Source organism: Rhineura floridana, chromosome 17 (genome assembly GCF_030035675.1).
Source record: "Rhineura floridana isolate rRhiFlo1 chromosome 17, rRhiFlo1.hap2, whole genome shotgun sequence".
In the NCBI taxonomy this organism is placed as follows: Eukaryota; Metazoa; Chordata; class Lepidosauria; order Squamata; family Rhineuridae; genus Rhineura; species Rhineura floridana.
Window position 1 is genome coordinate 2,629,257 of NC_084496.1, and position 25,126 is coordinate 2,654,382.

Consider the following 25,126-nt stretch of genomic DNA (forward strand, 5'->3'; position numbering starts at 1 on the left):
ATTTAGAAACTAAACCAAAGGCCTCTGGACAAATGAAGTTGGCAGGTGTCTGAGGTCTTGCTGGTGCTGTGCCCTCCAGCACGTCCAGGTACCCTGTAGGCAAAGTGTGTGTGTGTGTGGGGAGAACTAGGTTTTAAACAAGGGTGGAGAGGAAAGGGGGAGGAGACCGACCCAAAAGACAATGCTGCTGCTTAGTACATGAAAATAAGCTAAAACCAGCCATTCTCTAAAAGCCCCCAAATTAAACGGGTCAAGAAAAGTTGAAAAGCCTGGGGAAATAAATAAGCTGTTTGCCTGGGACTGGAAAGACTTCAGAGTAGGCTAGGTGGGAATCTTTCTGGGGAAGTGCTTTGCAGGTGAGGGGCCATCGCTGAAAAGGTCTTCTCCCTGGTGTTAGCCACCCCTTGCATCTCAGATGGTGAGGAACCCGGAGGAGAGCCTGGCTTTCACATCAGGCCAAAGGGGGCCCATTCAGCCCAGTCTCTTGCTCTCACAGTGGCCAAGCAGATGCCCCAATGGGAAGCCCACAAGCAGGACCTGAGCACAACAGCACTCTCCCCTCCTGCCATTTCCAGCCACTGGAATTCAGAAGCACCCTGCCTCTGACACTGAAGGGAGAACGTAGCTGTTGTGGCTGATAGCCACCGATGGCCGCCTTCTGCATGAATTTGTTGTCTCCTCTTTTAAAGCCACCTAAGTTGGCTGCCTTCGCTGAGTCTGAATCTCCCAACGTTCAGCTTCATTGGACTGATGAGAGAGGGAGGGAAAGATGTTCTCTCTCCGCTTTCTCCACACCCTGTTTCTCTTCTAGGATCAGCCAGTCTTTGCTGGTGGCAGAAGCCTTGGCTCCAGTAATGAAGAGGCAGAACCACAGCTTAGTGCAAGAGATGTTTATTGGCAGAGTAGGACACTGTACTTGAACGAAAAGGCTGCGGCACAACTTCGACCTGAGGCACGTCACCCACCTCCACACCACTGCCTGGGCAGAGAAGAGCTTTTCTGCTGTGGTAGACCAGTCTGCACTTGTTGCTAGTGGCTGCACGCAGTCACAGCAGTAGTTCAAGCAGCTTTCTCCCAACCTGGCGCCCTCCAGATGTTTTGGACTACAGCTCCCACCAGCCCCAGGCAGCACAGCCATGTTTTGAACTTCAGCGTCCTATGGCAGTGCTGGGGGCGTTGTAGTTCAAAACATCTGGAGGGCGCCAGGTTGGGAGAAGGCTGTTGTACCAACATCCAACAGCTCTTAGAAGGGGCAAGCAGGACCCCCTTTGCCCCTAAAACATCCCCCCGTTCCACTGTGCTTGATTGAAAAATAACACATCCTTTTCTTCAACTGTTTCTACAATATTCCTGGCTTCCCCCCCCCCCAAGGAACCTCAATTTTGCACTGAGGGATCCTTACCACTTTCAGGGGACCCCATTTCCACGGGTTCCAGGCTGGTTGGGGAAGCCTTGGTAGTTTTAACGGTTGGTTATGGCGTCATCTCCTAACTCTGGTCCTGGCAGTTCATCTCTTTTATTGTAATATATTATTTTTCTCTATATACACATATGTATGTACACATGCATTCGCTGAATCAACGGCGGATGAGGATTCAAGCGGGCTGGTGAGTGGGCTGGGAGGGTTTCGCAGCACTGAAGTGCTTCGCCAGCCGTACAAAAAAGGGCACATCGCTTTGAAAGCCGTTTTAAGTATTCCCCGGGTCCTTCCTTGCAAAAAGCTGGGAACTGCAGTTTTGCCCAGGTGCTGTGAATGGTACTTTGTTAAGAGGTGCTACCTGCTTTCTCAAACTAACTTGCAGTTCCCAAAGTTCCTTTTCACTGAGGATGTCAGTGAAAAAGGTTTGCATCTCCCTTTTTGTAAAGTGCAGTGTGGACATGCTCAAAGAAAACTATATACCGCTGTCAGAAATGGCATCTTTTATCGACAAAAGAGACGCAGGAGAAAATGGGGTTGGTCAATCAGACCTTCTCTTGACTCCATAATCTATAGTTTTGTTTTTAATTAGAGTTGGATAAGGTTATTGGATCCAAAGTGACTCTGCAGCACTCCATGCCGAAAGCTTGCTGCTGTAACGCCCATATTAGTAACTCTTCACGGAGTAAAGTTTCAGCGTGGACAGCACAGACGGCTGTTTTAGAAGCAGAGGCGCGCATGCGCTGCACTCTTAGCGGGCAGAATATCAGCAAGGGCTCTGGATACTCAAGTGGGCTCATTTCGTGTTCCTTGCTTCCTAACTTGAGCCCCACATGACAGAGCCGCAGCACTGCAAGACGGAAAGATTCACAAAACTGCAACCAACACGGAACATTCCTCTTTCCCCCGTCAGATTTTTGGCTGCTCCCAAGTTAACATGACCGAGGGATGTGGAGTGTGGCCATCCAGATGTTCTTGAACTCCCACCAGCCTCAGGGATGGCCAGTGATCTGGGACGATGGGCGCTGGAGGCCAGCAATCTCTGCAGAGCCACAGGATCCCCACCCCTGGGTTGGGAGAAGATTTTTTTATTAAAAGGTTGGTTATCAGCAGCAGCTGATCGTCCATGCACAAAAGCTGGAGCCTCCTTATGCAGTGCTGCTGTGGGGATTTCGACACAGAAGTTTCTTCCACAGACAGATTTTTAAATCCCTCCATGGTCAAAAAAGAATGTTGGTGGCTAAGTACTGGAGCCAATAAAACCTGGGGGAGAAAATGGATACTGTGAGGCAGCCGAGTTTTGTGGCCTAAAAGGTACAGAATCAAGCCTCGCAAAGCCAGCTAGATTTTTCTTGGAAGGAGACTTCCCCCCCCCCCAAGCATCTGCATGGATGGGCACAGATCAGTTCAAGAGGTTTCAGAGAAAGCCAAAACCACTCAGGCTAAAAAGTTGGTTGTAGTTTGCACCAGTGACCTATGAAACTATGGCAGCTTCCCTCCCAGTTTCCATGCACCACTCAAAAAACAAAGGGGGGGGGGGATTGGGAAGAGTTAACTGCTACACAGTGGTTCAAATCCAGGAATACAAGAAAAAATTAAAAATCTTTTAAATAGCTTATAGAATGTTTCCTATAAGAGCAAAGTGCTTTTGTTTGTGCCTCCTTTTAAGACAAGAATCCCTAAACATGAATGATTTTAACAGAACAGAGCAATGAAACTTTAGTTTCCTTAACTAAATCAACATGAGAAAAAGGAAAGAGAGAGCGAAAAAAATAGCAGGAATATAGGCCGGGATGAGATTTCACTCTTTTGGCACTTTGAAGCTGTCCTTTTCCTTGCGGATGGCGCCCATAGTCCGGATGGGGTCAGTTTCCCCGGCATGTTGCTGCACAGTTGCCTCCCTGCCAAATGAAGGAGCGAGATTTATTTATTTATTATTTGATTTATATCCCACCCTTCCTCCAGCAGGAGCCCCCCCATTTTTTTTAAAGCTTTCAAGACAGCTTGTTTTAAAAAAAGTTTAAAAACATATTAAAAAGCAAGTCCAACACAGATGCAGACTGGGATAAGGTCTCTACTTAAAAGGCTTGTTGAAACAGGAAGGTCTTCAGTAGACGCTGAAAAGATAACAGAGATGGCACCTTCCTAATATTTGAGGGGAGGGAGTTCCACAGGGTAGGATACAATTCAGGGTAGAGATGATGATAGTGATCATCCTGAGGTCCCAGGACGGGTGACAACCGTTTAAAACACACACATTCAGATTACTTGTACCAATATGTGATGTGAGGCACAGCTATCCTTAGAAAGGTGCCCTTCTGCAAATTGTGCAATGCCAACCAACTGTTGCATATAAAAACTCATGCATTATGGGAAAGTATGCATAAAAATGCATCTGTGAGTGAAAACAACACACACAAATGCATTTTATTAGGGAAAACAGCTTGCAAAAATGTGTATGTTGGTCAAAAGTGTATACAAAAATGTGTTCTTTTGGAGAAATTTGCACTAAAATGCTGATGGATTTTTAAAGACAAAGAATTCACAAGTTGCCGCAGAGATGTGGAGAAATGAATTTTAAGACTGAAAAAACGAGGAACAGAGAGAAACTGATGTTGACAGATTCATCCATCTCTAGTTGTGAGCCACAAGTGCACTGAAGGAAGGCGGGTTACCCAGCACACACAATCTGAACTCATGGAATAACTATTACTAGATGTGAAAAACAGGTTGCGTAGTTGTCTTTTAAGAAGTGGGCTCAACACATGGCCAATGGCAGCATTTACTCTTGGCTAATCATCTGGGGCCATATGCAAGGGGTAGGTGTGGCCACCCCATACTATTGCATATGCCCAGATCAACCCTCGTCATCAGTTGATCTGTGCAAATCACAGATTTTTTGTGGTTCTTGCCTCCCCTCTGCTTATCAAACGATCAATCTGATGGCTGGGGAGGGGGTGATTTGCATCCCCATCAAGGCACTGGGCTCCACCCACCTCACCACTGTGTCTACTTAAAAACATAGAACTCAATACTTTTCTAAAACAGATAAAGAGACAAATATCGTTTGAGCAAACAAGGCTTCTCTCTTTCAGAGACACTGAACACTCGCTTCTTGTGAAAGCAATTTCCCTCAAGCGACAAGCCTCAGTTCCTTGTAATCAAGAATCTTAACACCCTCCACCCAAAAAAGTTTCTTTCTGGATCACGCAAGTTACCTGACTCTCATGAACGGGTTGTATGTGAACTCTTCACCAATCGTTGATGGGATGGTTGGCTCGCCGCCATCGTATTTTGCCTAGGAAAATGAAAGGAGACTTCTAAAAGTGCTGTGGATCCCAAAAACAGCCAGGCCCCTCAGGGACATACCATCATCCCCTGCCTCCAAATCTTCAGCTTTCATCTACTTTATATTTTTGGAAAGTTGTTTCTCTGCTTGCTATGCACTTGGACACTTCTTAAGATATCGTAACCAAAGTTTGCACAATGCCTCCTGAAATCAAGGAGCGTGTTTTATGTCAGGATACAATTGGACGCCATTTTGAATCAAGATGCAGACGGAATAGTTCAAAACTGCACTCATTTTAACCACATTTTGCATGATGGTTCCCGAGATCAAAGAGTAGGTTGTTATCTCTTTGGATAAAATTGGACGCCATTTTGAATCAAGATGGCAGACGGAATAGTTCAAAACCGCACTCATTTTAACCACATTTTGCATGATGGTTCCCGAGATCAAAGAGGAGGTTGTTATCTCTTTGGATAAAATTGGACGCCACTTTGAATCAAGATGGCAGACGGAATAGTTCAAAACCGCACTCATTTTAACCACATTTTGCATGATGGTTCCTGAGATCAAAGAGTAGGTTGTTATCTCTTTGGATAAAATTGGACGCCACTTTGAATCAAGATGGTGGGCTAAGTCTTTAAAAACTGATTTTTTGGTTTCTTAGATTCCCGAGCAACCCTGGTAAGAGGCTGCTAGTTAAAAATAAAAGCAAGCTTCTGTCTCTTTTACGTTGGGAGAGGAAAGGAAAAACTGCTCCACCTTCAGAGTTCTGGCCTGTGAGATCAAAGGCATTCAGAGAAGTCACTTTGGGAAAAACGGTATTTCATTTTCCAAAGGTTCTGTTGATGTTAAAACTTACACCATTTGCTACATGGTAAGATACCCATCTCCAAGCTTTTGGCATTTTGCACGCACTTAGGATGCCACTCCCATCCACTCCCCTGTAGCGGCCATTAATCCCTCGCCGCAAAGGTTTTGGCTATAGGGCTGGACAAATGCTGCTGAGTCAAGATCAAACAGGCACCACCTGCTGCAATGGAGTGAGAGGCAGAGGGAAACAGGGATTGCCCACCAACCATGAGAAGAAACCCCCTTGCCTTTGCCCAGAAGAGTTTCCGCTGGATTGCGCTGTTTTTGGGCTCCACGTGCCGGGCAAATTTTAAATTGTTGATGGTGTATTCGTGACCACAGTAGACTTTCTGGGAAGGAAACCAGAAGAGGAAGGCAGTTAAGCCACGGAAGTCTTTAGGGGAAGGGCTGTAGCTCGAGAGGCAGAGCCCCTGCCTTGCATGCAGAAGGTTCAATCCCCAATAGCATCTCCAAGGCAGGACTGGAAGAGAACCCCTGCCTGAAATCCTGCAGAGCTGCTGCCAATTGGTGTGGGCAGCACTGAGCTAGATGGACCAATTCTCTGAGGCTTCCTGTGTTCCTAAGGCTCAACACAACTGCTTCGAGCCCAGTTCGGAGGTTTTCAGCAGAGTGTGGTGCTGACAGTTAAGGAAGGAGCAGGGAACACAAGGTCTAGGTGGATCCCCTTGGGTGACCATCCATTCAGGCAGCAGGTAGATTGAGGCTACATAGGAACATAGAGGAAGCTGCCTTACTCTGAGTCAGATCATTGGCCCACTTAGCTCAGTATTGTCTACACTGACTGGCAGAGGCTCTCCAGGGTTTCCGGCAGGAGTCTCCCACAGCCCTCCCTGGAGATGCTGTTGGGGACTGAACTGGGGACCTTCTGCATGCAAAGCAGATGCTCTGCCCCTGAGCTCTGGCCCTTCATGGTATATCTTGTGCCACACCCCTGTCTTATTGCAGATCCAAGAGCCATTCACTAGCTCCAGGCTAGGGACTTGATGGCTCCTTCCTGCCAACCAGGAATTTTTTCTGCCTCCCCAAGACTCCATAAATGTTGGTGGTGGCAATACAAAAGAGAGAGAAAAAATTAAAATAGACACGGCACTAGGGTGGGCTGAGAGATTTAAACCTCGCTGGCTAGCCCAACATCTTGATGGGGATCATAGAATAGTAGAGTTGGAAGGGGCCTATAAGGCCATCAAGTCCAATCCTCTGCTCAATGCAGGAATCCAAATCAAAGCATTCCCGACAGATGGCAGAATCGGCAGATTCCTGACAGAGGCAAGCCATTCCTTCCCTGCACTTTGTCACCTCGCTTTGCCTAGTGACAGGGCCAGCCCTGGGAAAAGGCTCATTGGGAAAAGGTTGTTTGCGTTCTAGTTTTGATGGTTTGGAAATGCAAGTGGACAAATGCTGGGTGGGGTTACTAGGCATACCGGTTTTATATCAGTTTGATCCAAGGTAGCTAACCTTCATGTTTGGCCTGAGGGCTGCATTCACGCTTGGCCAACCCTCTGTGGGTGTATGCTCAGAAGTGGGCATGGCCGCCTCATTCTCTCTCATGCACAATCCCCCATGCATGCACATGCAAACACACATCCATCTCTCCTCAGCTGATCCGAAGAGGAGGGTGGGTTATTGCCCCCTCACTGTGCATCAAATGATCGATGTGATGGCCTCCCAGAATCTATGGGGTCCTGGGGGGCTGGAAAAATGTGCGTGCAGGGGGGTAGATAAATCAGGACCCTAAACTGGTCTAACTATCATGGCTTCCCTCAAAACAATCTTGGGAGTTGTAGACCGGCATGGATGGCAAGAGTTCTTTGCTAAGAGATCCCTTGGCCCCTATCAGAGTTCCCAGGGCTCCCTGTGGAGCAGAGGACTGACACTCAGTTGTCTTCAGCACAGGACCCCCTCCCACCACCCCAAAAGGGAGCATTTGCGTGGTACCGTTTCTGGCGGGAGGCGCCCCAAGATCTCAATCAGGGCTTTGTACATTTCCTCGGGGGTCCCTTCGAAGAACTTCCCGCAGCCAGCCACAAACAGCGTGTCACCTGGAGCAGGAGGGAGAGAGAAAAGAACATGCTCTTGGGTCTGTCTGGAGTCCAACCCCCACCTTAGGAAGGGCTGGTTACTGAGGACAGCATCAAGTATGCGTTACGTGCAGCATCAGACACACTGCTGGGACTCAAGGGAAAAAAATAAGGGCACAGTTGTACAGAAGGAATGACTGCAACACTTTGGGTTGTTTAGTTTAGCAACAAGGTGAGTTGCAGGCGATATTGGAGAAGTGTATAAAAGTATGCATGGCGTGGAGAAAGTGGATAGGGAAAAGTGTTGTTCTCCCTCTCTCAAAACACGGGAACTCGTGGGCATCCAATGAAGCTGCATGTTGGGAGATTCAGGAGACAGAAGAGGCAGTGACAGCCACCAACTTGGATGGCTTTACAAGAGCGTTAGACAAATCCATGGAGGACAAGGCAGCTATCAATGGCTATTGGCCATGAAGGCTACACTTTGCCTCCATGGCCAGAAGCAGTATGCCTCCGAATACCTTTTGCTGCCAACTGCAGGAAGGGAGACTGCTGTTGCGCTCAGGTCCTCACGGGCTTCCCATTGGGGCATCTGGTCGGCCACTTTGTGAACGGGATGCTGGACTAGATGGGCCCCCTTGGGCCTGATCCACCAGGCTCTTCTTATGTTCTTATGTACTGGCTGTAAATATTTATAAGATACAGTGTGCAAATGTGTGTGTGTGTGTCTTTCATCTGCTATCAGAACACAAGAAGGATGCAACAGCACCATCGCTTGAACAATCAGCACGCCGGAAAAGAGGCTGTGGAAATGCGCAGCGTTCCGAGATGAAGAGAGAAGTTCTTGGATGATGGAAACAAACTGGCACATCACACACTTTGGCCAAGACCCAACCAGCTGCATGGGTTTGGTGAAACCCAGGTGAAGATGCCAGAACAGCCAACAGCCAACCAGCTAAACATGTTTGGTGACACCCAGATGAATTTGGGAGGACGGAGATAACATCTTTACACACACAAACAAAACCGCTGCACCTCCCTCTCTCTCTCTTTTTTGGAGAGGGTGAGGGGTCGCAGGCAACCGGTGCTGTGGTTTGTTAATTCAGTGTCTTACCCGCCCTTCACCTAATGGTCCGAGGGTGGGCTACAGCAATTTGAGATCCAACATTAAAAACAGTTTAAAACAAATGACAATTGCAAGAATATGGTGGTTCCTAAAAAATATACACCTCAAGTGTCAAAGGCCATGGTAAAGGGATGCATCTTCAGGGGTCCTGGAAAACATTGCAGTGAAGGTGTCAGAGAAGCTTCTGTGGGAAATCCACAATCTAGAAGTAGCCAAGGAATGTCCTCTCCCGGGCTATTACCATAGCCTCTGAGGGTGGTAGAGCTGTCAAGAAGGGCATCTTAACACCCTCTCTTGATCTCAATGTGCAAGAGGGTCTGTAGAGAAGGCGGTGGGTGTTTTGGACATTTGGGACGAAGTCATTTAGGGCTTAAAAAACATCAATATGAGCACGTTGAACTGGGCCCGAGAGCAAACTGGCAACCAATGCAGCTGTTTTAAAAATGGGGGTTATCTGAGCTCTAAAGGGTACTCTGGCTGCTGCATTTTGAACCGGCTGAAGTTCCGGGTCGTCTTCAAGGGCAGCCCATGTAGAGTTCATTGCAATAATCCGGTCTGGAAGTTACCAGAGCATGGAGTACTGTGGCCAAGTCATCTCTGTCCACCACAGCTGGTGAACCAGCTGGAACTGGGAAAAGGCACTCCTAGCCACCAAGGCCACCTGAGCCTCCAGTGACAAGCTGCTTAGGCAAGAGAAGAAGTGACCAGGAGGATGTGGCTGGAGGGCTGCCTGCCGGCCAGGTGGGCCAAACTCCCACCCCAAACCCTCACCTGTGAAGACGGCAGGCGGCTCCGAGCTATTTGGCTTGGTCACGAAATAGCAGATGTGTCCGGAGGTGTGGCAGGGAGTGGCGAGGCATTTCACGTTGAGCTTGCCTACCTAGGAATGGGAGGAAAGGCTCAAGTCATTGGGAAGGAAGCAGCGGCAGTTATGCTGCGACTGCTCAGTGCCAACGTGGCGAATCTCGGCTCGTTTAACACCCACAGGGGTGGAGGGAAGCGAAGGGAGGGGAGGAAGAAAAATGTGACACAACCAGCATTGCCTGCTGAGAAACAGGGAAGGCAACGGCTGCCTGAACTGGACAGCTGTTTTGCCAGCCGCAGGTCACAGCCCCTTTCTTGCTGCACCGAATCCTTTGTCAGGCTGGATGGACAATTTGGCTTATTCTTGGTGGCAAGGAAAGCCGATGCTGGTCACATGGCCTTGGCCACCCAAGGTGGAGAAAGCTGGCGGTGCTTTTAGCAACTCGCCACGTGGACCCACTGGGGGGGGCAATTAGGCTTGCTTGGTCTAACAGGAGGCAACCTCGTGGCTTTGAGACCACCCATTTTGCAATCAAGGGCCATATTAGATGCAACATTAATCACACGACTGGCCCTTCTCACAGACTTGATTTTATTTTAATTTAGAGCAGCTGAGGGGCCTCCCCAATTTCAATCAAGATCACAGCATGTGTGTGTGTGTGTGGGGGGAGGGCTTTAGCCTTTGGATCCCACTGAAGTTTTGATCCACTCCCCGCCCCCAAAGTTGCTGCAGCTATTTAATAAAGAAAAAAAAGTATGTAAGGGTCATTCACATGATTTAACATCACATCTAGTTTGGTGTTAAGTTCCCATCTGCCAAAAACACTTGCCCCCGTAACCACAGCACGTGGAGCCAATGATCAGCATCTGTTTGACCCAATGAAGAATTCTGTGTTACTCCTCAAATCTGGTGTTCAGGGTTGGGGAAACCCGTGGCTCTCCCTCAGACATTGTTGGACTCCAACTCCCAGATGCAGTCAACATGGATGAAAGTTGGTGTGATGGGAGTTGGAATCCAACAGCAGCCAGAGTGGCACAGGTTCCCTGACTTGTGTCATCGAGAAAAAGTAGGTCCAGTTCAATATATCACTCTGTCTAGGTTGGGAAGCAAGGGGAGACTAACCTGTGGCCCTCCAGATCTTGTTGGACATCAGCTCTCATGAGCTGCAGCCAGCATAGCCGATGGTCAGGTATTAGAGGAGTCCAGCAATGTCTGGAGGGCTCCAGGCTAGCTGTCCCTGCAATAAAGGCCACCTGTGGATCGTTTGACAGGGCAGCCTCTTCAGAAGAGCAGACATGTGCAGGACCTCCTTCCTGCTCCTCCCAGAAGCAAAAGCAGTTGACCAAGGCGTGAGAAAGCCTCCTGGGCCCCATCTGCACTATAAGTTTAAAGCAGTATCATACCACTTTAAACAGCCACAGCTTTCCCCAAAGAATCCTGGGAGCTGTCATTTGTTCAGGGTGCTGAGAGTTTTTAGGAGACCCCCTTTTTGCCCTCACAGAGTTCCCTGGGAAAAGGGATTGACTGCTAAACCAGTCTGAGAACTGTAGCTCTGTTTGGGGAAATTCGGTCTCTCAGCAACTCTCAGCACCCTGAAAGAGCCACAATTCCCAGGAGTCTTTGGGGGAAGCTGTGGCTGTTTTAAACTGGCATGATCCTGCTTTCAGTGTGTGGGGAGGACGTTGCCTTGGCCAAAGGCTGCTAAGAGATAGGACTGTGCACGGTTGCTGGAGATCTCGCCTTGCCATGCTTGTGCTTAGAGGAGTCAGCACGAAAAGCCCGCTCTGGCCCCTGCGCTCGCGAGGTCTTGGCAAGCGGTTGGCAGGAGCGGGCTCTGTCGTCTTCTCATTTTGACTGTGCAGATTCACTGGCAGCAAAATGGTTTTATGGGCAGCAACAAAGGGCCAAAGCAGCTGGAAACTCAGTGGCCGCCGGTTCTGGTGGACCACACAATTCCCGCGGGAGGCAGCGGTGGCGGCAGCCACAGGGTGTCTGCCCCTCATCTTCAGACAGACCCAACATGCTCAAGGAAGAGGTTTCCTCCCGCCAATCTCTCCCTTTTCCATTGCAGCTCCTCGTTTGTGGCAGGGCTGTTCTAAGCCAGCGCTGCAAATTGCGCAATATTAGGCCCAGCTCTTAAGCCAAAAAAAAAAAAAAGGGGGGGGGAAGCCTGCCTTTTCCAAGCTAAGCCCCCATTCTCCATAAGCAGGGGGCTGCCATGTGTAAAAGGGTACGTGGGGAAGCAAAACCACCACTGCCATGCGCCAGTGCATTCATGCGTCGCAGCGCTCAAACAGAATGCATGCTTCAGAGGGTGTTTGGATAAACATGTTTTCCCCTGGTTTTTTTTCTTTTTACCTGAAATGACATAAGATGAGAGACTTTCTGGGTCAGGGCTCCAACCCTGCTGTCTCCCCCGTACACCTGCAACCCCGGCGCCATCTTTACCAGTTTCTCATTGCCACCAGCGTGGTCCCTAGAAGGTCAAAATGGTCAGACTTTGGAGCAGAACCGCATAAGATGCATTCGCTTGCCATGCGCATTGAGCAAACTGCCCAATCTTGTTTTCTTTTTCAAGTTAAGACATTGGTCTTTTTTCTTTTCCTTTAATGGCACTAGTGGCCTGATCCTGACGTCCATGGATGACTACTGTTTTTTTGGCCCAACCCTCTGGCCCAGCAGTAAGTGTGGGGCAAAACCGAGTGTGGCCCACCCCACACTTTTGCATCCATGCTCACACAGAGGACATCAACACTGTAATGCAGACTGTGGGCTGAAGGACCAGCTCTACTGTTGGGCTGAGAGGGGCAGCCAATTTTGGGCATCATGAAAAGACAGTGAACTGTTACTTCTTAAATTTAGGTGGTATTCAGTGTTACTCTGACTTGGAGTAGAACCACTGAAGTGAACAGAGATGGCTAACTTGCGTTCATTCATTTCAGTGGGTCTTCTCTGAGTAGGATTTAGTTGAATACAACCTATTGAATTTTTACTCCTAGATAAAGGTGCTTGTGGGATTTTCTGGGGGATGTAACTTGGCCAGGCGTGGGTGTTATGCACCGTGGGTGGGGTGGAGATTTGTTGTTCCACCTCAGACAGCAAAATGCCATTGAGGCTGTGTACACACCATATGTTTAAAAAACATGGAAAACACACACCCCTGGGAACTGCTGTTTGTTAAGGGTGCATTGCTCTGTGAGGCATAAACTACAGAAGTTTTGTACATACTGCAGGTCCTGAAATGGGAAGCCAATAACCATTGGAACAGGAATGAAACTGGTTGAAATTTGGAGTGGTCACAAACATGTGACCATGTCTTCCCAAAACCAAACCAAACGTTTTACACCACTTGGTGGCTGGTTGCGTTAATCCATGGCAGCCTCTGACCTCACAAGGTGAACCTGAACATCATGTACATACCACCAGACAGTGGAGACCGGTGACTCTGATGTTAGTGTGGCAATGAATCCACTCTCAGTTTTAGTCTGAACTTTCGAGGAGCTGTCCAAGGTGGTTTGGAGTAAAACCCGGAGCGAAGTCACTGCCTCACTGACATTGGAGCCACTGGCCTCCCTTACTCCCAAGTCTTGCCAAGCCTTTCATTTATTTAAATCATACAGGACCAAAGGGTTACCAGTGGTGATGTGTAGTAAGGACAGTGGTCAGCTTCACCCCATGCTTTCTGACTGCCTCTGCAACCTGTACATGTAAAGGGAAAGAAGGAAAATATTAACCTTTTTTTATGAAATCTGTTTTGGTCAGAATCAATCCCACCCCCCACCCGTCCCTATCCAAACATACCCTGGACTAGAGCAAAGCTGTGTACACACCATACACTTAATGCAGATGTGGGGAACCTTTGGCCCTCCAGATACTGCTGGACTACAACTCCCATCATCCCTAGCCACTGGCCATGCTTGCTGGGGCTGATGGTAGTTAGAGTCCAGTGACATCTGGAGGGCCACAGGTTTCCCAGCCCTGATTTAAAGTACATTTAAACCCATCCCCCCAGGAATCCTGGGAATTGTAGTTTATCCCTCACAGAACTACAACACCCAGCACCCTTAACAAATTAATTCTCAGGATTCTTTGTGCGGGTGGGGATGTGCTTTAAATGTATAGCATACATGCAGAATCTATGCAGTGCTGAAATTCAACCTTGTATTCTAAACTGCCACATTCTAAAATACTCCATCTGCAAATAAAAACAGAATTTGAATACACAAGGTTATGCATTTCCCAGCCAAACTGAAATATTTGGGGGCAAAGTTTCCAGTCTGGGGGTTCCCCAAATGTGCACCTTCCTGTCCATATCTTCTTTATATATATATATAAAAAAAACTAAGCCCCCCCCCGGCCAAAAACCTCACAAACACACCCTGGTGCCAAATTCTGAGTTTCTTACCATCCATCTGAAACAAAAAGAAAAGAAATCAAAGCCATGGGCTCAACCCATCTGAATCCTAGCATCAACATATACTGGACCAGAAATGTCAAGCTCTCCACGTGCGAGTCTGCTCAACAAAACAATGTGCTCTGCCTAGGGGTAGAGATGTAAAGGTCTGGGGGGGGAAACTGGAATTTCCCCCCCATTTTTTTCTGAAAAAAAATGAAAAAAAATCCAGAAAACTGGGGGAGGAACCTCCCCCCCACATCAAATGTTCCCATTTTTTTCCTGGGCCTTCACATCTGTACTTAGGAGCAGCTCATAACCCCCCAAAACAAGCAGTTGGGGGGAGAGATACCTTCTGGGGCTGCACAGGGTCAACTATGGCAGCCTCCTTGGTGTCCTCGTCGATGAGGAGGTACATGTAGTTGTCCGTAAGGGCTGGCAGCAGCTCCACCTTCATGCTGGCCTGTGAGACTACCTTTGATGGTCTTCTCTCAAACTCCGTGTGGAGGAAGCTGGCACGCAGTTGTGGCAAACCTTCAGGATATATTTTTAAAAAGGGAGACTGCTTTTAGTAGAGGCAACAGGTCCAGCAGCGAGGGCAACCTGGGCAGGCACCCACAATGCTCTGGGCCAAAGCGCTGCTGGGATATTCCAATGAGCCAATGAAGGAACAGCGTAGCTGGTGGAGGAGAGAATTTTGGGGAAAGATGACAGTTGAACAGTCAAAAGACAGGCAACGAGGTCTTTATGGGTGTGGGGGGAGGAACCTGTCTTCAAGAGGCATTTTTCAGAAAAGATGGTACACCCCATGCTGGCCGGGGCTGATGGGAGTTGTAGTTCAAAACATCTGGAGGGCATTTCACAAAGGCTGGCACAGAATAATACTTTTGTGCCATAAGAACATTAATCCCTACAATTGGCACATGAGCCTTTGTTGGTGGTGCCATCATGTTGCTGGGGCCTTCTCTGTGGTGGTTCCCTGTTAGTGGAATACCCTCCCTGGTGAGGGGCATTTGTCTCCCTCATTATGGACTTTCAGGAGGAATTTAAACACATTCCTTTTTACCCAGGCATTTGATGGCTGAAACATACTGTTCCCAGCAACCCCAAGACAACTATTTTTAGAATGTTTCAAACTGTTTTTGGATATATTTTTTAAAAAAATTATTATTATTATTAAATGTATTTATTACCTGCCCTTCACCAGTAAGTCCCAGGGTGGCTTACAACAATTCAAAATTAAATATTAAAAATAGTTAAATTACAGTCACTGGTATAGGGTGAGTCCTGAAAACACAGGTATTAAAGGCCAAGTAAGAGGCTTCTTGTGGTGGAAAGATGGACCTTTTCTGATCAAAGCAAGCAAGCAACCTTTCTACGTTATAACAGAAACTTCAGTTTTTCAGTATTTGCACCAAGACTATATCTGGGCCACGTGACTTGACTTGCACCCTCCAGGCTGTGTTACAGTGGAAGACTCTGCCCCATTGGCAATGTTGAAGTAAGTGGGGGGCATCATCTTGTCCTTTCCTTTAGGCAGCAAAACGTCTTTGGACAGTTGCTCTTCAGTAAACACAAGTCCAAACCTCCTACAGGGCAAACAGTGTAGCTCTTTGGATCTGAGTAAGTACCCAGGAATCTGGAGGTTCCCCAGAAGGACTCACTGTATAAGAAGCAAGGACCAGCAAAATCAAGATGTACTCTTTTCTGGATGTCTCATGGATCTGAGCACAGGAATGGAAAAGGGATTTGACCAAGGTCACCGTTGGGAAGAGGCAGGGAAGTTGAGCCGGACTCATGTAAGGGAAGATAAACAAGGAAGACAGGAAGCAGGAGATTGATCCTGGGACCTTCTGCATGCAAAGCAGGTGCTCTGCCCCCATGCCAGAGTGCTTACCCTTTTAAAGCTGGCCATTCCAATGACTGACCATCATTGCACCCCTCTCCCCAACGCATCCTTCCTCACCTGTTTTGGCAGTTACGCCTCTAAAGCGCAGGTGCAGAACGACACGAGAGGCTGACAGGGTGGCAGACGGCAAATGCAAGAGCAAAGGGGGGGGGGAATTAGGAGTTTTAAAGATGAGCCGGGCTCAGTTCACATTGACTGCCTGGAATCCAAGCCAAGCCTGGAGGGCTCCGCTTGGACTGGCATGTGCGCCTTTGTCTGGCTAAGTGCAGCCAGCCAATCTCGTGCTATGCAGGTCCATCCCAAAATGTGCTGAATCACCTCCAAGTCCTCGCAGAAGTGTTTTTCTGCTGACGGAGGTGATTCCCGAAGAGCAGAATAACCTGTTTATCTCCTCTGTGAAGGTTGCTTCACTTGTTATAATCTTTAATTTGCAGGAGGAACTCCTACCCCCCCAGCCCCCACCCTTGTCCAAAAATTTAAACTGAATATATACAGTTTTAAATTAAACATTAAATGTCATTTAATGTTTAAAATTAAACATATACAAACAGTAAAGCCTTAGACGGTGCATTTTCCATACGGCTTCACACATATGAGCGGTGCCCGTACAACAGCACTGCACAGTGGGGCAAAGGCATTATCCTCATTTGACAGATGGGGGTCTGAGGCAGAGTGGTTCACCTCAAGCGGGGATGGGGAAACCCTGGGCCCTCCAGATGTTTGTGAACTCCCATCAACCCCAGTAGCCAGCATGACCAATGGTGAGGGCTGGTGGGAGTTGTAGTCCAACAGGTGCCTTGCTTTCGTTCCCTTTCCCCCTTTGCTACAGCCTGATGGAATGGCTGTTGCCAGGTGGAAGTCAACGGAGGGAGGAGTTTGGGTTCTCAGCAGATCTCTGTTTTTCTAAAAAAACAAAGTAGATCCAACAACTCTGAAAGCCTCTCTGTCCTTGATCTGCACTGACCTAGCAGTCACTCTTACTGGATTCAGACATGTATTTTTTCCATATCCTATCTGGAGATACTGGGCACTGAACCTGGGAACTTCTGCATGCAAAGCAGATGTTTTACCGCAGGATCACAGTCGCTCCAGAAAAACATTTGTCGTAGTTACAGAGTAAAGTACATCTCTCCAAGAGGGGCGCGTCAAGCCTCCCATTTCAAAGGCCCTCCAAGATCTGTTACGTTTGCAAAGGTTCCTGGTCCACACAAATCTTTACAGGGCCAGCCATTGCCACCTACCTACGTCAGTCATCAGTGGCCCAGTTTGCAGGAATTTCCCTGCATGGATATTTATTTATTTTAGGCATGTATACCCTGCCCTTTAGCCAAAAAGGCTCTCAGATCAGTGTACAAAAATCAGTACCATGACAGTCCCCGCCCTTAGGCCCGCAACCTAAAAATATACGGCACACAAGGAAAGAGGAAGGGGGAGGGAGGAGGAAAAGCAATCTCAAGCACAGGCTGTTACAGTTGCAGTTCTTATAACACAGAGATTTAGTTATATTATTTGGAAGCAATTCTACTACAGGCTCCCAGTGGAACAAAGGATTATTTACAGACCTGCCTTAAAGCACACGAGGAGCCTAATGCAGTGATGAAGAATCCTTCTTTGCTTTCCGTGACTTACAGGATCCCAGGTCTTTGAACCATCACAGTTCTTATCCACCCAGCTCTGCCTTTAGAGATTGGGAAGGGTGCTTCAACGCTTACAGTCTTCACAATCCAGCTGCGCAGGAAGGCTCAGCTAGGCTGATCTCCACCCATCCACTCTGCTGTCAGTGAATATCACCGTCAGCAAGTCTGGTTTACCACAAGAGTGTCCCAAAGACAGGGTTGGGGGGGGGGAAGTCCCTTATTTCCCTAGGGTAACTCCCACACTCCTAGTTCTCTGCTCTAGAGAAGTGGGATAGGGTGGGGTGGTAAAGCCTCTGTGAAAGTCAATCACACAGTTGGCAGATAGGATCAGAAACTCAAGGGAATGGCCAGCAAATGTGAAAGAGAAAGCCTCCATGGAAAAGAAGCCAAAACGGCAATTAACCCCCCCCCAAAAGAATTGGAAGGGTGGATTAAAAGGGGGTGGGGTAGTTAGGATTCTTAACACTGAGGCTCCTTTCCAAAGAGGGATGAAAACCTTAAATCGGTTGCAACTCAGGATTCCCCCATTCACCATGCACACTCTTATTGCGAGCTGACAATCCCCATGATTACCGTCGGTTCAGAAGCTGTTAACTTGTTGGGAAGGGCTGCAGCTCAGTGGCGGGGAATCTGCTTTGCATACAGAAGGCCCCAGGTTCAATTTCCGCCCTCTCCACCTAGGGCTGGTAAGGTCCCCTGGCTGGAACCTTGGAGAGCTGCTGCCAGTCAGTGCAGACAATAATGAGCTAGGCGGACCAATGATCTGACTCTGGGGCAGCATCTGTTCTTACGTAACATAGAGCCAAACGACTCGGCTGGGAATTCACTGGTGTTAAAGGGGAAGGCACCTCATTCAAAGAAGGGAAATTATTCTCGGTAAAGGCCCTGAAGTTTTTTAAGTGCTGTACAGAGATTAAGAAAACAAGCCAGTTCCTGCCTGCCTGAAATTAGGATATATTGGGCTTCTAGAGTATTGCATGGCATAGAAGTTTGAGGTGAGTCAGACAGTTCATAGTTATTCGCTGTCTCTGTGTACAGCTCCATAGATTGGTCGGGACGGTTCTATTGGAATTTGGTATCTATTACAGCAGAGTGCAGAAATAAACAGTCTGGCAAGACTATTGGTTGAAAGAATAAAGAAACAAGGGTGTTTTTTTTTACTATTGGGAAATAAAATCATTCTGACTACAGACATACATATGGCTATTGTACAGGTATGAGGTTTGCACTCACAGGCACTATCTCTGACTGACTACAAAGGAAGAGGAAGGAAGTAAAGTCTGAGGAAAAGCAAACAGCAGTTACTAAAGAAGGCATCAGAGAGGGAAAAATACCTCCCCTTCCCAGTTCAGGTTACTTGTTACAAGCATTAGTGCTTTACTGTCAACAAATTCAGTCTACATTTAAAGTTGGATTGAAGCTGTCAACTCCCCTCCCCGCCCCAGCTTGTACCCAATTTGTTGAAAAAGATACAGACCCTTCCCTTCTAAATTTCATAATCCCATACTAAAAGACTGTGGTCAATTCATACTTAAAGGGAAACTGCAAAGTGACAAGCAACTGACAAAGTGAATGTGAAACTGACATCAGCATCTTTTCCACCTGCATCTGCATTAGAATTGTTTTTAGCTGCGTTTGCATAGTATGTTTGCCGCTCTGGGCTCCTTCAGGAGAAAGGGTAGGACATAAATTTAATAAACAAATGAATAAAGAAAGAAAGTGTTTAGAGGGTTTTTTTTATCAAGAGGTTTATTATTATTATTATTATTATTTATTATTATAAATTTTGTTAAATCAATAAAACAAAACAAAATAAATAATTGAATTGTCCGTAATACTCATGGGCCTTCAATTTTTTTGGTACATCACATTTTAAAAAACCTCTTAAAAGACACACATACCCACACCTTGCAGCCAGACTTTGCTGCATTTTAACCAAGTCAGCTTCCTCTTTGTCACAATTTTGCTGCTCCAAACTCATGTACCTCTTTGGTGCATCATGTATTATGCATTCAGTGCTTTACAGTAACAGAGCACATGATTTATTCCATATTCCCAAATTTGATGAAACAGAAAATATTAGAGATACCTTTCCTTCTTACAATGGGTAGCAGGTTTTGTTTATTACACAGTTCACACCCCTTGCCTTCTTAAAACTACTTTCCTTTTCCCCAGCCCATATTTTCCTCTAGTGCAGCAGTAATTGGTTTATGATTTTCTAGAAGTACAGCTGAAATAATGGTCCTTCTCAAAATATTACTTCATGAAGTTTGCTGTTGAATATTCTTCAGATATTAAATATCTGTACTGGGTAACCTGTGATATCTGACAACATTTAGCAGCTGACATGCAATGGATAGTGTCCAGTAGCAGACATGCAACAGTATGTAGCATCTAGAAGTGTTTGATCGCTGGCATGAAATCGGAAAGCATTTGAGAGATAACGTACAATAGTATTTAGCATTTGACAGATGACAGCTTATGACATTTCATACTTGCTCATGCAATCAAGAGATACCAAACTGTAATATATTTTTTTTACAGAAAATGTGATTTTGGCCATTGACTTTGAGTGGCAACACTGGAAAATCTGTCCAGTTTTGTCACAGCTCAAGCCAAAAGGCATTTTTACTGAGGCTTGGCAATGCATTAATGCAGCCTCTCCCAACCTGGTAGCCTCCAGGTGTTTTGGACTACAACTCCCATCAGCCCCAGCAGTGCTCCCATCAGCCCCAGCATCGCACGGCCATGCTGGCTGGGACTGATGGGAGTTGTAGTCCAAAACAACTACAGTGGGGACAGCTGCACTAATCCCTGGTCAGCAACAAGTGTTGAAAAGTGGGAAGAGGCATTTCTCCTGTTCTGTGTGTCTGGAGGATGATAACTGAAGCACTTTGGGAGTTTGGAGGAGGATTTGGCCGGGGATCCTTCAGCAGCTGTTCTTACCACCACCACCACCACCCACGCGCCCCCAGCTCCTTCATCAACTTGTGGGCCAGTCTCAAGCAAAGGTCACATTTTGCACCAGCGACACCGCATTTACTGCGCATAATAAACGAAAAGAGGAGACATAAGAACATAAGAAGAGCCTGCTGGATCAGCCCAGTGGCCCATCTAGTCCATCATCCTGTTCTCACAGTGGCCAACCAGGTGCCTGGGGGAAGCCCGCAAGACAGGAGGAAAGGAGAAAGAAATGAGCGTTATGTCCGCACTGCATATTTATCCTGATTCTATATGATGAACACCCACCCCAGAGGCTAGGAATCCTGGGGATCAAAGTTTGATCCAGGTTGTACAGATTCCTGCAGGGGAAGACGATAATTCCCAGCATTCCCCAGCGGAAAGTAAACAGTATGTGACAGTGTGAAAATGTCCCAGTAAGAGATGGCGTGTGTATGTGTGGAAGGGAGACATGCACGCAGAAAGGAGCGTATATCATGATAAAAAAAGAAATAAAAGTGGGTCTCTGTCCCTGCCTGGGTTTCGGAGAGGGGTAAGGGGCCCTGGGAGATCTTACGATCTTCACTAACTTACTTTTAACCCATCCTTTAAAAGCCGGGCTTGTAATGGAAGGGATTTGGCCGCGGTTTGCCTGCCCGCAGAGCCAAGAGAGGAGACGTCCTTCCAAGGCGCTGGCGATGGGGACACCACCAAACAAGGCGCTTCTGCAGACGCACGCGCACCCCCCGAAGCCACAAGACCTGCCTTGACGTTTAAACAAGGGGAGGCGCCCCTTCCCCCTGCCGCCGGCCCACTTACCCGAGCGGAGGAGCCCCGAGAAGAGCGCAGCGGCAGCGGCGGCGCCGATCCTCCCTCCGCCCCCGCAGACCATGGTCCAAGGCGGAGGCTGCGAGGGAGCACCCTACGCGCCCCCTTACACAAGCACCGGCCGGGCGATCTGTTTGGTGCAGACGCCTCCCAGCCCCTTTCCCTTTCCCCCCTGACCTGCCTCCGCCAGCCAATCGCTTCCCCGGGCTCCAGGGCCAGCCCTCCCCGGCTAGGAAGGAGGGAAAGAGGCGGACTCTGCGCCGGCATGGGGCGCGTCTCCCTTTGGAGGACGGGTTGCTGGTGCCCTTGTGGACAGCGGGGCAGGCGCAGTGAGGCGACGGAGGGCTCCCTGTGAGGCTGGGTCCACCCGAAGACGGTGAAAGGTAAGCCAGATTGCAATGGGCAGCACTCGCATTTCAGCGCATGGAAAAGAAAACCGCCGCCGCAGGAGTATCTCTGACTCTGGCATGGTTGAACTGGGCCTTAGTCTGGGAGCACGTGCAGAGAGCATCTGTCAAGGGAAGTGTCTCTTTGAAGTGACAAAACAAGGCCCTGCCCAAACACCCAGAATAATATTTCAGTGTCTGGAGTCAGCCTAGAATATGTAAAATAATAACTAGAAAGTGTCTTTGAGCATGTGTAGAATGCCTTCTCCTCCTGGCTGAATAACCCCAATTAGTATATTTGTATTGGCATTCGGGGGAAAAGACTCTTGAGAGAGGCCTTATTTAAGAAATTAACATCTGACTCATGTCTGTTGAGAAATGAGCCCTATCCATGGCACTTCCAAGTAAGTGGAGGTTGGATTGCATAGAATCATAGAATCATAGAGTTGGAAGGGGCCTTGTAGGCCATCGAGTCCAACCCCCTGCTCACAGCAGGAAATCCACAGCTAGAGCATCTCCCGCAGATAGCTGTCCAGCCTCTGCTTGAAGACATCCAGCGAAGGGGATCCCACCACCTCCCTAGGCAGTCGGTTCCATTGCCGAACTGCCTTTACTGCAGCCTAAGCTTCTTGACCTGTGGAATCTATTGCCACTGGAGATTATGGCAGATGATACAATGGTTTTTGGAAGCACTAGGGGCTAAGTCTCTAGAAGGGTAGTTATGAGTCAGGGCAATACAGAGTTCAAGGACTGCAGAGATGATTATGAAATGCTTGCAACCCTGCAAAACCCGATAGAAATGCCTGAATGGTGAGTTTTGTATTTGGAGTTGTTATCGTTCTGGCTACAAATGGCAGGATATGGTCATTGCCATTTTGCCTTGATTAGGCTCTGTAGTTGGCTGGCTGTTTTCAGGAGACAAGTAGCTGAGCCGGATGGACCATCAAACGGACCCAAGGTTTCACCCATGTTTCTGCAGTTGCCAACTGCTCCAGTGATTACTACAGTCTGGCTCACATGCAACAGTAAGCCAGATTCTGGCATAGTGTGAATCAGCAAATGTGCTGGTTCAAAGTAAGAAAATTGTGTTTGGTTATCTCCTCGTGTTCCTGCTGCCACCATGCTATCAGGATCTAGGATGTGATTTGGTGTAGCACAATATCGAAACCTAGGTTTGGGGTTTGTCTCAGTCCAAACAAACCATGATATGTAACCGAGGTTTGTCCTTGGGTGGTTTGTTTGAGGGAAACTCCATGGGCTTGGGTTTGGATGTAACACTCCTATGCCACAATGTGGCTTAACTCCCAGTCGCAGAGGAGGAGCTAAGTAACTGCAACGTTTGCACTTTGGACCAGCATGCTTGCTTGTTCATGCTAAGCCAGGGGTTCCCAAACTGTGGTCCGTGGACCGCAGTGGTCCACAAACTTCATTCAGGTGGTCCACAGTATGTCCACATTAAATATTCATTTGAATTCTGTGCAATGCAAATTGTAATGCTACAAAGTACAATTTAAGAAAGAAACAATAAAAATACAACTAAAACGAATACAGCATCTAGCACGGCACATTGCAATTTTTACTAAAGGCAGAAAAATCATTAGACCCTGAGTGCTTTTCAAGTTTGGGAACCACTGCACTAAGCCATAGTTCAGCTTTCCGTTATGTGTGAATGCGTAGGACAAATGGCCTTTGGCCTTGACAGCTGTGTATAGAATTTGAGGTAGCAAAATAAGCTGAATGGGAAGGAAATGCATGGATAGTGCACACAGACCTTTGATTGGTTTGTTTTCACCCCTCAGCTGAGAAGCAAGAAGCCAGATTGATGTGGAGAAATTGCATCCTTTCCAGCTAGTTGCCACGGTCACAGCGGGGCTCTAGCTGCCCTGCTCGGAGCTTATATTATTCTGCAGAACTGTAATTACTGAGGGGAAAACATGTCGTCTTCCAAGCCTTTGGCCAGATTCTGGGAGTGGGGAAAGAATATAATATGTGTGGGGAGGAATTATGCAGAGCATGCCAAAGAGATGAAGAGCGCCCTCCCAAGTGAGCCTCTCTTCTTCCTCAAGCCATCCTCCGCCTATGTCAGGGAAGGCTCTCCTATCATCCAGCCATACTACTGCAACAAGCTGCACCACGAGGTGGAACTGGGAGTGGTGATTGGGAAGAGAGCACAGGCAGTTTCCCAGGAAGCGGCAATGGACCACGTGGCAGGCTATGCCCTCTGCTTGGACATGACAGCCAGGGATACCCAAGAGGAATGCAAGAAGAAGGGGCTTCCTTGGACATTGGCCAAAGGGTTCAATACCTCGTGTCCGGTCAGTGACTTTGTGCCAAAGAAGAAAATCCTGGATCCTCACCAGCTGAAGATCTGGCTGAAGGTAAATGGGGAGTTGCGGCAAGAAGGAGATACATCAGGCATGATCTTTCCCATCCCCTACATCATCAGCTACATCAGTGGAATTGTCACATTGGAAGAAGGGGATATCATCCTAACAGGGAGCCCCAAAGGGGTTTCTGCTGTGCAAGAGAATGACGAAATAGAAGCTGGGATCCAGGGGGTGCTGAGCATGCGGTTTCAAGTCACTCAACAGAAATGCCGGCCTTGATATGGGAGGCTGTATTTCACCAGAAGAGCAGTGAGCTGTTCTAATTCAAACTGGAGTACAAAGGGACACTTGCACTATTCTTTTCCTGTGGGACAGGAAAGGCTAGCAGCGTCTCATGTTATGGCAACCCAGTAGGATTTGCTTTCCCCTAATTCAGGTGCTGGCTTCTTCCACAGAAAGAGACAGAGAAGGACAAGGGCTGAGATTCCATCATGTTGGGCACTAAACACATTTACTGTCTTCAGACATCACACTAAACCACAGCATGAGAAGAACAAGTCACAACAAGTCTCAGGCTTGGGCACTCTTTCCTCCCTTCTTTGGCTGTGGCATGGCCACAAAGAGTTCAAAGGCTTTCACTTCCAGTTTAGATTAACTGCAGCTTGCCATCACCTGGACCCCCAAAAACTGTGGTTAATCTTTACTATGGTTTGTTGAAAAATGTGAACTCAAACCCACAGGTAACAAAGGGGGCTTTTTAAAATAAACAATAGTTAACGTTAGCCACAATTTGTCTTATTTAGATGACAAACTAAACTGTGGTTTGGAAGTGAAAACTCCCAAATTCTTCATGGACATGGCATAGGAGGAGAGGAGGCCATGCATGCTGAAGATTCACTGCACCTTATTCTTGTCATGCTAAACAAAACTTTCTGCATCTAGTAATAGAAAATATAACTGTGGCCTTTCTGAAAAGCACAGCCAAAGAATGTAAGAACCATCCTTTTCTATCAGGCTGGAATGTATCTGTATATAATTTGACAGAGAGAATGTTCTAAAAGTTTTATTACAATGTATGCACACAAAATGGAAAAGTGATGAAATTTTGAAAATATTTTGGAATGAAATCTGATGCAACTAAACACTAAGATGTAAATAAAACAAAACTTTTGTCTTTCTAC

General features: G+C 47.5%; 2 protein-coding genes across 4 annotated transcripts; one reads left to right on the forward strand and one right to left on the reverse strand.

Moving 5' to 3' along the window:
• Positions 1 to 875: 875 nt before the first annotated feature.
• On the reverse strand, positions 876 to 21,403 carry LOC133371633 (hydroxyacylglutathione hydrolase, mitochondrial). 3 transcript variants are annotated; one of them, XM_061599194.1, is made up of 9 exons: positions 21,224 to 21,403; positions 14,271 to 14,452; positions 13,160 to 13,224; positions 11,884 to 12,001; positions 9,492 to 9,600; positions 7,512 to 7,615; positions 5,804 to 5,905; positions 4,636 to 4,715; positions 876 to 3,318 (listed from the first exon to the last, which is right to left on the reverse strand). In XM_061599194.1, the coding sequence occupies exons 1-9, from the start codon at positions 21,294 to 21,296 to the stop codon at positions 3,219 to 3,221; spliced, it is 933 nt and encodes a 310-aa protein (XP_061455178.1). In that variant the 5' UTR covers positions 21,297 to 21,403; the 3' UTR covers positions 876 to 3,218. The 3 variants fall into 3 exon arrangements, with proteins under 3 accessions (XP_061455178.1, XP_061455179.1, XP_061455180.1); XM_061599195.1 differs by lacking the exon at positions 21,224 to 21,403 and adding an exon at positions 20,999 to 21,072; XM_061599196.1 differs by lacking the exon at positions 21,224 to 21,403 and adding an exon at positions 17,390 to 17,491.
• On the forward strand, positions 21,404 to 25,116 carry FAHD1 (fumarylacetoacetate hydrolase domain containing 1). Its single transcript, XM_061599197.1, has 2 exons — positions 21,404 to 21,615; positions 23,418 to 25,116. Exon 2 carries the CDS (start codon positions 23,553 to 23,555, stop codon positions 24,222 to 24,224), a length of 672 nt encoding a protein of 223 aa, XP_061455181.1. The 5' UTR covers positions 21,404 to 21,615; positions 23,418 to 23,552; the 3' UTR covers positions 24,225 to 25,116.
• Positions 25,117 to 25,126: the final 10 nt, after the last annotated feature.

What these genes read in the sequence shown, in the direction of transcription:
- LOC133371633 (XM_061599194.1), bottom strand. Translation starts at nt 21,296, where the DNA reads ATGGTCTGCGGGGGCGGAGGGAGGATCGGCGCCGCCGCTGCCGCTGCG. An exon ending in GGAAACTCTTCTGGGCAAAG is followed by an intron (nt 4,716 to 5,803) that starts GCAAGGGGGTTT and finishes TCATTTTCCTAG; the next exon opens with GCAAAATACGATGGCGGCGA. An exon ending in AACCCGTTCATGAGAGTCAG is followed by an intron (nt 3,319 to 4,635) that starts GTAACTTGCGTG and finishes TTCATTTGGCAG; the next exon opens with GGAGGCAACTGTGCAGCAAC.
- FAHD1 (XM_061599197.1), top strand. Translation starts at nt 23,553, where the DNA reads ATGTCGTCTTCCAAGCCTTTGGCCAGATTCTGGGAGTGGGGAAAGAAT.